At 35.5% G+C, this 11,184-nt stretch overlaps 1 protein-coding gene across 2 annotated transcripts; it reads left to right on the top strand.

Moving 5' to 3' along the window:
• The first annotated feature begins 9,055 nt into the window (after positions 1–9,055).
• Positions 9,056–10,542, top strand: LOC113493574 (caldesmon-like). Of its 2 annotated transcripts, XM_026871614.1 has the most exons (3): positions 9,074–9,181; positions 9,348–9,651; positions 9,866–10,542. In XM_026871614.1, exons 2-3 carry the CDS (start codon positions 9,585–9,587, stop codon positions 10,339–10,341), a joined length of 543 nt encoding a protein of 180 aa, XP_026727415.1. In that variant the 5' UTR covers positions 9,074–9,181; positions 9,348–9,584; the 3' UTR covers positions 10,342–10,542. The 2 variants fall into 2 exon arrangements, with proteins under 2 accessions (XP_026727416.1, XP_026727415.1); XM_026871615.1 differs by lacking the exon at positions 9,348–9,651 and having other exon boundaries at positions 9,056–9,181.
• The last annotated feature ends 642 nt before the right edge of the window (positions 10,543–11,184 follow it).

Here is an 11,184-nt window from a genome sequence, read left to right as displayed (position 1 = left end):
CACAAAGTATATCTTGATGCAATGGTATTTTCGTAGGTTTTGGATTAGTGTTACCTACCATTCTTTTAAAGTGGTCTTCTTCTACTTTGACCTTGACATGGAAACATAATTATTCTAATTTGTTTACTTGGAACCATGTCACTCTTGTGTTTCCTATTATGAAACGAAAATGTTTAATTATAATGTCCTAAAGAAATACCTAAAAATAAAGTTTAATCTTCCGTGATCCAAGAACTGGCTGATAAGAAGATTAGGTTCATATTTTCCAATTTAATGCTAAGTTTTTTTGCTCATTCCGCTAAAGCTGAGAATACATGGGGCCCGCGAGTTGGCAAGGGGATGAAAAGCATCTCAATCTTAATAGCCTTCAATTAACATCCCCCTAGTAAAATATTTTCTACCGCAAAAGTGAAATATCGTGTTTCATTAATTCGTTTTTTTTTTAGAATTTGAACAATGAATGGGAAATGAAAGTAACGTGGCATATTCCGTTATTAAAAAATGGAATGGCAAAAATGGCTCTTACACAGAATATTAAAAGATAATAATATGAACAAATTAGTCAAAAATGGTAATTGGATTTTTGACAAAGCGCAATTTTTAGATTTAATTTTTAATTTCCGTATTTCACTAAAAAAAAACGTGATCGAAGCATGCAAAGACGATCTCAAACGGCTCTTAAGTATGCTTACACTGCAGTCTTATGTACAGAAACGCTGAGTAGCGTGAATTAGCCCACTTCGCATTAATTATCCCCGGAGATAGCGGCTGCGAGGCAACTTCGCCTTAATTATCAAAGCTTACATGACTAAAAAGATACTTCTTAGTGTGCATCTAATTAAGTGGATACTAACATACTGCAGAGTCTAACTTGCATTGGCTGTATGTATGTCATAAGTAGAATGTGGAAGGCTGCCTCAAGGACTGGTTTAAAGCCAACACCAATAAAAAATTACCACTTAGTGGTCCAATTAATCTTGTTCTTGAAACAGCACTAAATAAACAATACACGCATTAACCTTGTAAATCTTACTTGCTCTCTTAAATACAATCAATTCGAACCTCGATCACTCAAATTAAAAGCTGTATTTACTTTTAGTTATTACGAAACCAGTTAAAACAATCAGTGACCACAGTTTTTAATTCAACAAGAATATCCTTGTCCTCGTTCACCATGTTTTATGGCAATAAATTGTGTGATTTATTCATTCATAGTTAACGGAATGATAGTCATTTGCTACTATAGGCTTATGACCGGCCAATTACGTGAGCGGCGGTAGCCCTCATATAACATAATTGTACGACCCTACTTTGTCTTTTTATTTCATCGAAAATGCAAAGCAAAGAGTTACTTTCCAAATATTAAACAAAAGAAAAAACTTTTCGTTCTCATAAAGAACTGTCATTTGAAGTGGTGATCTCAGATTTAAAGTTTAGGCATATGATATTTAACTGTAACTGTGTTTGTGAAGGTATACGAAAGCTTGTTTAAAACCCAAGAAAGCCTCTCTGATAAACTCTGATTCCATCCAAGACGTTGTCTCCCGTATGTTTGAGGTCTCGCGAGGAGACAATCAGAGTGTAGATGGACTGGTACAAGTTTCGGGCTGTCACTGATACAAGTGTCACTGCGGCTGTGGGTGTCGCGGTGTAGGAGATTTTGTCAATACTACCGTTTTGAACTCCTCTGACTTCTATTAGTTCTTCTCACTAATTTCGTTACCCATTCCTATGCAATCTTGTCATCCTGAGATTCTCTAAACTTATGTGCTTTAATGGTATGTGTCAGTTGACTTTGCATGTATTCGTATGGAGATCCTGGCGTATAGAAGATAATAATATTAATGATGTGGTTGCCACATTAAAGTAAGGAAAAATATCAAAGTTTTAAACGATAATGACCCAATTTCGGGAGGAATAACGGACATGAAATAGGTACGTCATATTTATCACTTTCCGTTGTAAATTCTGCAAATGATACGCACTTTACTGTGATATTTAATCCACGAACATTTGTGTTACAATTGTGTGTGATATCTAGAGCTCGGCATATGGTTTATTTTTTAAACATATTTTTTTTGCACACTTTCGAATTTGACTACAAAACATTCATGATATCAAGGGTAAACTTTGCCCAAAACCAAAACATTATTGGCAAGTAGCCATGAACAAGGGGAATTACTTACACACCTTACACATTGAAACAATGGTATCTGTCAAATAATCTTGTTTTTTAAAGATTTTCTTTTTAACAGTAAAACAAGTGCTTTATAATTCACACACCAGTAGCGCCAACTGGTGAGTAAAATCGTAACTATAACAATCGCTTTAATGTAGAAAACAAACAAGTAGATAAGTACAGGTATACTAATATAACAGATTATCAGATGGCAATAAAACGTATAAGGTTGGACACAAACTAACGTTTATAACACGTTTTCTATAATAAGGAACCCGCTTCACGAGATAGGATTATCACAAAAATCTACAGATACCAGGAGTCGGGGACATAGTTATCATCGTAAGGCGCAGTTTATATGGAAGTGCCGGCAATGGGCCGAGGTGTATCTCAATTTATTCTTGATAGGCTTCTAGAACTTGAACCTCGATTCTGATAATCATCGTCCAAATCTTGCCTAGCCCAAAGGAATGTATCTACAGTGTGATTAAAACTGAACAATTACCATCTGTACGAAGGTGGTAAGTTAACTGTTAAGCTACGTGCCTTATCAAATATGAGAGATCTTAAATTCGTTTGAATAATTTATATTGATGCTTCTAAGGATGTCATCTTTGGCTTGAATTTTAGAAAACCGACTTTAGTCCATGTCATCCAGGTCAGATTGGCGTTGTTTTATGCGACAGCCACATGTTTCTAGCAATTGTGATCAATTCCGTACACAAAATTAGAGCTACTTATTAACAGCGTCCTGTTTAAAACTCCCATCTTTTCTAAGGTATCCCATATACTCATACAAGTCTAGGTATAAAGTGAGAGGTCCACCACCACATGTCATCTTTAATCAATATTATTTTATTAGTGAAAGAGTCGTGTAGAGGGTCACGATTCAACAGCTGCAATAATATCATTTAATCAGAGGTGAAAGGCTCTGAGATTAAAACCTCTTTTGCATCCCGAACTTTATGAACCTAGCGTAAAGCGATACTGGACCGAGCTGAGACTCCGCTTCAGCTATTAAGTACATAGGCTTAGCTGATGGCATTATGAATATCCCGATATTTTAATTGATATTCAGAATAAAGATTTAATGTGTATTTCTGTTGTTATTTAGTAAACATCGTGTGAGGATTTAGGAAACGAAAAAGGCATCTTCATACACAGTTTTATGTCTTTTTTTAGTTATTTTAATAAAATGTTTTTATTTGTTACTTTTATGTCCCGCGTTTAAAGGAACAAACATTCTAATAAAAATAAGTATTGTACATAATATATCTATAGTATCATTAAAATTTATAAAACATTTCGTTCTACGATAAAAAGAAAATAAATAATGTATGAATTGATGTTACTATTACAAATCCTTATTTAAACTGCACGGATAGCGCAGTGGTTGAGGTCATCAAACCAAATCCGACGTGTGCGCGACGTATCGCGGGTTCGATCCCCGCATAGGACAAGCGTTTATTTGATCCACGATTGCTTGTTCTCAGTCTGAATGGCTTTGTACACGAGACATGAATGTCTATGATACGCGCGCGACCCAAGAATTAAAAAGCTTAGTGTGGGAGTCGTTTATAAAAAAAGGTAGTATATTGAATTACAGGTATCACGCAAATGAGCAAAGGGTACTTAAACAGTTACAGTAAATACGTAAATCTAACACCTAACGTGTGCTTCCGCAGAACGTTGATGTGTATCTACGGTTGGGGGCCTACCATCATCTGTTGAAGTAAAAATCTTGCTGCCATAGAAACGTGACGCATTCAAGATGTAGCGTTGTCTCGCTTCCACTACGGCAACACGGACGATGCCTGGATATAAAGAGTAATAATCTTTATAGTCCGTTTAATGAATTTAAAAAAATACAGAGATAAATAAAATCAACGTAATGGCGAAGGGATTTTTGACGTTACTGACGCAAAATTTATACACAGGGATGACGTCACGTTTGCGGCAAAAGAAAGAATACTTAATACCAATTTTTTTTTTTTTAATAAATGCGGACAACATCACATACATTGTTCTGAACCCAAAGTAAGTTGCTGAAGCACTTGTGTTATGGAATTCAGATACAACGAAGGTACCACAAACACCCAGACCCGAGACAATGTAGAAATATGAATTTTTACATTGACCCGACCGGGGATCGAACCCGGGACCTCAGAGCTAGCGACACCTTGAAACCGGTGCGTACGCCACTCGACCACGGAGGTCGTCAATATAATTCATTAAACCACATGACGACTATTAAAAAATGTATTAGTCCTTATCGTCCTTCCTTAAGTCCATCCTTATTAAGAGGTGATAGTTGGCCCCTGAAATGTTTCGTGTAAAACCGCCATTAAGATTCTTATAGTCAGTTAATTCCAGTTTGCAGTTCACTCGCGACCCACATGAATGTGCTTTTTTACAGATTACTACTACATTCATTGAAAATAGGTAATGTTTGCTAATATACCAATGTCTGTCCGCACCATAAAAGTCTAAATAATAAGGTAATATTTAGATTTCTATGGTCCGCAAGGGTTTCAGTTTAGAACAAAGCAATCGCGCTGATCGAATCGCCAAAATGTAACGCAGCGCCGCCGCGGCGGAGTAAAATCAATCATAATTTTCTTTTTGACATGCCTGGTGATGTAAGTAATTTTATTTATACACTAGCTTTTCGCCCGCGGCTTCGCCCGCGTCGAGGTCGGTTATATCGCGTTTCCAAAAGAACTCTTCAAAAGTCCGGAATATAAACTATCCTATGTTCTTTCTCAAGGTCAACTCTATCTATGTACCAAATTTCATTAAAATAAGTTCAGTGGTTTAGACGTGAAAGCGTAACAGAGAGACAGACAGAGTTACTTTCGCATTTATAATATTAGTAGGGATGGATAAATATTTAAGATAGAGAGGTCCTGAGGAAGAAATCAGGAGGTCTCTGCTTAGCTGCGGGATCTCAATCTACCTTATAATTTATTGTTTATTATTAATTAAATTAATGATGTTGTTTTTTTATACCCCTCTGAGTACAAAAAGCGTCTCTATTAGGTATATTTGGTGAATAGTGTGAATACCTATTAAAAAACTGCACCCCAAAAGCATTCATTTAAATTGTGATAGTAGTTTAACCTCGTCATAACCTCAAAATGAAAAAAACGCAGCAAATATTTGAGTGTAGGCTATAATTTCGTCTATTAATATTTCGCATACTTGCCTGCTTATCACGATTACTTGGCAAAGAAAACCTTCATACAGCCAACCGGAAAGGTAATTAGGTTAAGCATACAATAATTAAATGAATGAAAGTCAAATATTTGGTATTCTTTGTGCTGAACCATTATTTAATGAACAAACAATTGTCTTACGTATGTAAGTTCGTGTTGAAGATGCACCAAATTATTGTGCAATATTCATCTAACAAGCTGCGTGAGAATTTACAAAAATTGCAAACCGAACATGCACTTACACATGGGAGTGTAAATGCATGTTTGCTTTGCAATTTCAGAAGTACATTTGTCAAAAAAAAATATAGAAAAAAATTCTCGAGGTTGCCCTTCTCATTCTGTTAGTCGGTATTTTTGAGTTAATGTGTTATGTAGCCTATGACACTAATAAATAACGTGTAAATCAATAGAGGACTTTAAAAATTGGTTTAAGAGACTATTCATACAAAATCAGAAACTAAAACTTTTAAGTCGGTAGATCTATATCTTTTTTATAATATTTGTACAGATTTAGGTTAGGCCTAACTGAAACAATATTTTATCAGGCACGTATAATCTCTTTAAAATTAATAATTAAAAAGGAACCATTATCCAATAGAAACAAGTAAATACGACACATCGATATCAGACATTAGATGTAATGAATACGCCTTCACATTTCATGATCGCACTCAAACATTGCTCTGCGATACTTTGCTAGTACTGATACTGTACTAAGTTATTTTATTTATGAATTCATAGCTGTTAATAAACTACTTATTGTTTCATACTTTAACAGATATAACAAACACACAAATAAAAAACAAATGAAGAAAAAATTCATCATCAATTACGTTTAAATGTTTAAATCCGCTTATACGTTGAATCTTGCGAAATAAATTACAGTGATGAGTGCTAAAATACCGTCTCCATTGGATGCCTCATCAGACTAACGATACACAACTGAAAAATAGATTAGCTTAAGAAATATAATATTCATTATACGTTTTAATGTATAAGACAATTGATTTGGGTCAGCGATTTGTGAATGTGTTCGCGAATTGTGATTGCTCAATATTGTCATGTTCAGAGGACCTACTATACATCTTAATGTAAGATTAAAGGAGTAGTGAAAACGAGACGCCGCTATATGTCGCGATATATTGTGTCACGCTTCCACGAAAACGAGTTGGTGATAGGCTCGTAATATTTGTAGGCAACACATTTACATCGGCGGCAGCGGTTCAGTAATTTGATCGGTGAGGTCGTTCCGCGTAGTTTTGTTTGCATGCACTTTACGCTTGTTGGCCTCTAACTGTAAGGTGCATCCATCACAGGTGAATTGTTGACGGGCCGAGCTGAGCAAACGAGCCAAACAAGATTGACCGACGACCGTCGTAAAAATGGAGCGCTCTCCGATTCTCTTTGGTTGATGATTGCGTGCCAGCATGTTTCAGCAGCTGTTTACTTGATACAGCACATTTTGCATGACAGTATTTTACCTGCACCATTATTGCATGCATTTTAATCCTCATTTGTAACTCGACTAATATTCGTAATTTTAATAAAAAAAAGTAATTACTGTTGGAAAATCTGACTAAGTTGCCACAAACATGCAAGCGGCAAATCACCCTTTTCATTACCAAAGTCTATAAAACCTGAAGACCTACTACAACTTCCCAAATAATAGGTATTATTGAATTTTTGGGAAAGAGATGACGCTCTACATCTTCGAGGCTCCGTCTCGCTTCCCCACATACAACTTTAAGAGGTTTTAGTAGGACCCCGTGAAAGAGGAAAGGCCCTCTCAACCTGTCGTATATAATGTATTGTATTTGCGCAATGCGAACGAACTCGCAATTCGCATCCTGTCTGGGTCGAGTCAACAGCTTTTACGCTGACCAAACACTCTTAATACTTCATCGTGTTTGCATTGAAACAAATTCCGTAGCGACTTGTGGTCACTCGTGGTCACTAGTGGTCACTGTGAGCACTGTGGTTCCGTAGGCACTACAAACCACACTAAGGTAAAATAACGGGTTGACCGTCATTACAACTACATTAATCTTCATTATGACACCACTTATTCATTATTTTACAAAGTATATAGTTAGCGTAATATTCGTGCAATGAGCAAGAATATTATATTTTGTATTTGATAAAAAATAAAACAGGAGTACACTTTGTACAGTAGTCAATTTAATTTTAATAGGTACCCCTTAATTTATCAGGGTAACAATAACTTAAATATAATAAGTATAAAAAAATATCTAATACCAATGGCCAGAATTAGTTCTATCTCAACAAATTACAACAGTTTTATAGCTACCTTGTGCCGTCCATGTCTGTTATATTAAAGAACAGGGGGAAACGGCCAAATTCGGTCTATGCAGTGCGAAGTTCTGAGGTAAGAAACATTTTAAAAAACACTCCTCTTTTTTGAAACCAGTTAAGATTTTGTCAATTAATAAACAAATTATTAGGAGATTTAAAATAAAAGGACAAGTAAAAAATATTAAATTGAATAATAATGATTATTGCCATCTCGCAAAGAGCACGCACTATTTTTCTCTTACATTAGCTTGTTAATTCATGGCAATATTTCCTATTGATACAGAAAAGTTTAAAGCGAAATCTCAGGGCGTAGGTACGTAAGCATGTAAGAATGATAAAGCTGGAATAACCCACAACGTTAAACTGGTTTTCATATGGAGCGGCACTATTTTTATCTAACTGGCTTAGTTAATGATAATTGTCGCGTTATTTATGTAAATGTGAACGGTTGTTTGCACGTCGGATTTATTGAAACGCTCAATCATAGCCATCTTCGTCCGTGAATAGATACTACACGTTTTAATTACTTGGAACTGGGTCGGAAAACATGTATTTTGCATACTAATGAAGGCATGCTGTATAATTTAGTTGATTAACATGAAAATACTTACTGCAGGCTTAAATCCTTATCAAAAGTGACACTTTCCCGCCACCCACCAACCTTGAGGTGGACTCGCGAACCCGCCGCGTAAGCTCATGATAAAGATTATTACATCGATACCTCTAGCGAACAAATGGTATGTCATCGTAAAATAGAAATTTATATTTGTAAGTTGCTTGTGTCGCAATTCTCGTGTTAACTGATACATGATAAACAGACGGCCAAAAATTATCTTATAAAAAAAGCTAAACTTAACAACTCAAATCGATCATTAATCATAATCAATTGGGACTCCTATTAAGATAAAACTAGATGGCTACGTTTGCGTGTATAAACCTCGTTGAAACCTGAAAAATATTTTTCCTTTAAGTATCTATGATGTCCCCGATATGTCTGAAATACAGTTTTAGTCATGGTCACGACCATGTGATGTGATGAAGGAAAAAGACAAACAGTTTATTGCGGGTTGCGAGTTTCCGTTTCAGAGAACGCGATAACCGAGCCACTTGACTGTAGTAATTAGTAATAGTACTGTGACCGAGCTTGGATTGTCAATCATCAATGGTAAATCATGAATAGATATCTGCGCCAAAAAATAACGGACGGAAGTAATTTCTATTAAGATTAAAATTTCTTAAATTTACATTATGTAGTCACCTTATTTACAGCAAAAAGATCCCATGAATAAAATCGACGTTAAAGTTTGCACGCGAACTTTTTGCCACAAGTCAATGAGTAATAAAAAAAATAGACGACAGTGTCAAAATGGTGAAGATGCTATTTATGGAAAGATCGAAATTATTGTAATAAAGATTTAAAGTTCTTAAGCAGATATGGCAAGGACGACGCGAATAGTCCTTGATATGGCACTAGGTATAATTATTTTCTTATATTGTTTTAAAGAAACTGTTGCAAAACAAAAGTGGATTTGTGCAACGTAGTCAATAGGTTTTTTCGTAATTTAAATAATGAGGTATTTTAATAATCCGTATCTAAAACTAAATGCAATTAAGTAAACCCGCATTTGTTTTGTTTGCAGTTTCTCTGGAAAAAGTACGACCGGTTATTGCAAAAGCTTGGGGTTCCACTAAATACCTTATAAAGGATACGCGGGCAGAACCGATCCTATGTAACCGATTCGTTAGCAGAGTAGAACTGGCGTTAGATAACTTAACAGGATCACTGTGGCTGAAATTAAGATCACTCCGTGACAAACAGCTGCCAGCAGAGGCTGAGTACCTTAGAAGAGAACTAGATAAAGTCAAAAAGAAAATGGATGACGAAAAACCTATTAAGAGTCCAGAATAACAATAGCAGAAATACACTAGTATTTATTGGCTCAAGTATGCGGTCTTTCTACCTATTTTAAATGTCAATGTTAGCATGTTAGCTTGCCACATGAATAATTTTAGACGTATTTTTACACAACTACCCAGTAAAGGCATCGGATTTTGGTGTTTACTGGGTCAAAGAGCATGCGTTACCAAGGGTAACGACAACGGTAACCAAATTCATAAGGGTACCTTGTATTTATTCTTGATTTTCTGCTTCTTTAAGGTGCTGCTAAAAATGTTAAGTCTTTTGGAGCGATTGCGTGGAGGTATTTAAAAGTGGAAGCCATACCACCCTTTACTGGAGGTTTCTTTGGAGGACCGAGCGGAAAAAAAATGGAGAACTTCATTGGTAAAAAAATTGACGGGTTCATTGGAATAATAGCCGGCCGGATAAAAGAAATGGATGCTGAAGAGGAAAGAGCAAGAATCGAAAAGGCTGCAATGATCAAAGCACTCGAAGAAAAACGTAAAGCTGATGAAAAACGAAAAATAGAGGAGGCCTTGAAAGCAGCCAAAGCAAAAGCTGCTGAAGATGCTAAAAAGGCGAAAGCCGCGGCTGCACAGAAGATAGCCGAAGAAAAAGCTAAGGCAGAGGCAGACGCTAAAGCTACTAAACCAAAGGAAAAGCCGAAACCACAAAAGAAACGCAAAGATAGCAAGAAAAGGACATCGCGGTCGAGAAAGAAGCCCGTAAAATAAAAGGAAAATGGAATGACTTGCCACTTAACTGAAATCTTGTTCGAAATGATCAGTAAAGCGCATATTAATTATTTCAAACAAGGTTTCATTTATTGTTATAAGACTGGCACTTTAACGGTAACTTGTAGCTTATAAAATATTAGTTTTAGATGTTTGTTTTAATTAATGTTTTTTACCTCAATAAACGTGATTCTGAATTTATTAATATGTATTTTCATTTGAACAATAAATCGAAATAAATGGACGAAGTAACTAATTAATAGCATCGAACCTCTTTTTTATATCATTTTTTTTTCATCACTAAATAGTAGGTACCTATAGCTATCAGATGAAAACTAACTCGGACGAAGACCCCGTGATTTCATTTGCATTTTCCCCTGCTATTATTAGTTATACTACTAATATCTAATGATTTTTTAAATGCCTACCAAATTATTGATAACTAATTAATAATATTAATTTAATGGGCAGCACATTGCCCATGTTTACCTTAACAGACATTTACTTGATAAATAAATAAATAAAAAGCTTTGAGGTTTTCGGATTAGATTTTTTTAATACTAGCTGTTGCTCGCGACTTCGTCTGCATGGACTCAGTTAGTCAGTTGCGTCAGTTAACAGCGTTCGGTGGTCCCCGTTTCCATGGAAATACATCCCTTTAGTGATCTTATAGCAAGTTTTTAATTTTCCCTCGGGAAGTTTTTCAAAAATCGAGATAAAATATTGTTCTTTTCCACGTCAATGGCTATATCCATGCCAAATTTCATACAAATCTGTTTAGCCGTTTTTGCGTGATTTAGTAACAAACATCCAAACATCCACACTTTCACGTTTATAATATTA

This window comes from Trichoplusia ni, chromosome 4 (genome assembly GCF_003590095.1).
Source record: "Trichoplusia ni isolate ovarian cell line Hi5 chromosome 4, tn1, whole genome shotgun sequence".
NCBI classification, from domain to species: Eukaryota; Metazoa; Arthropoda; class Insecta; order Lepidoptera; family Noctuidae; genus Trichoplusia; species Trichoplusia ni.
This window is presented reverse-complemented; position numbering and strand designations above follow the sequence as displayed.

Bases quoted from the DNA above. Each gene is read 5' to 3' on its own strand.
- LOC113493574 (XM_026871614.1), top strand. From the start codon at position 9,585: ATGACGAAAAACCTATTAAGAGTCCAGAATAACAATAGCAGAAATACA. The intron at 9,652-9,865 runs GTATGCGGTCTT...TGCTTCTTTAAG, and splicing joins ACTAGTATTTATTGGCTCAA to GTGCTGCTAAAAATGTTAAG.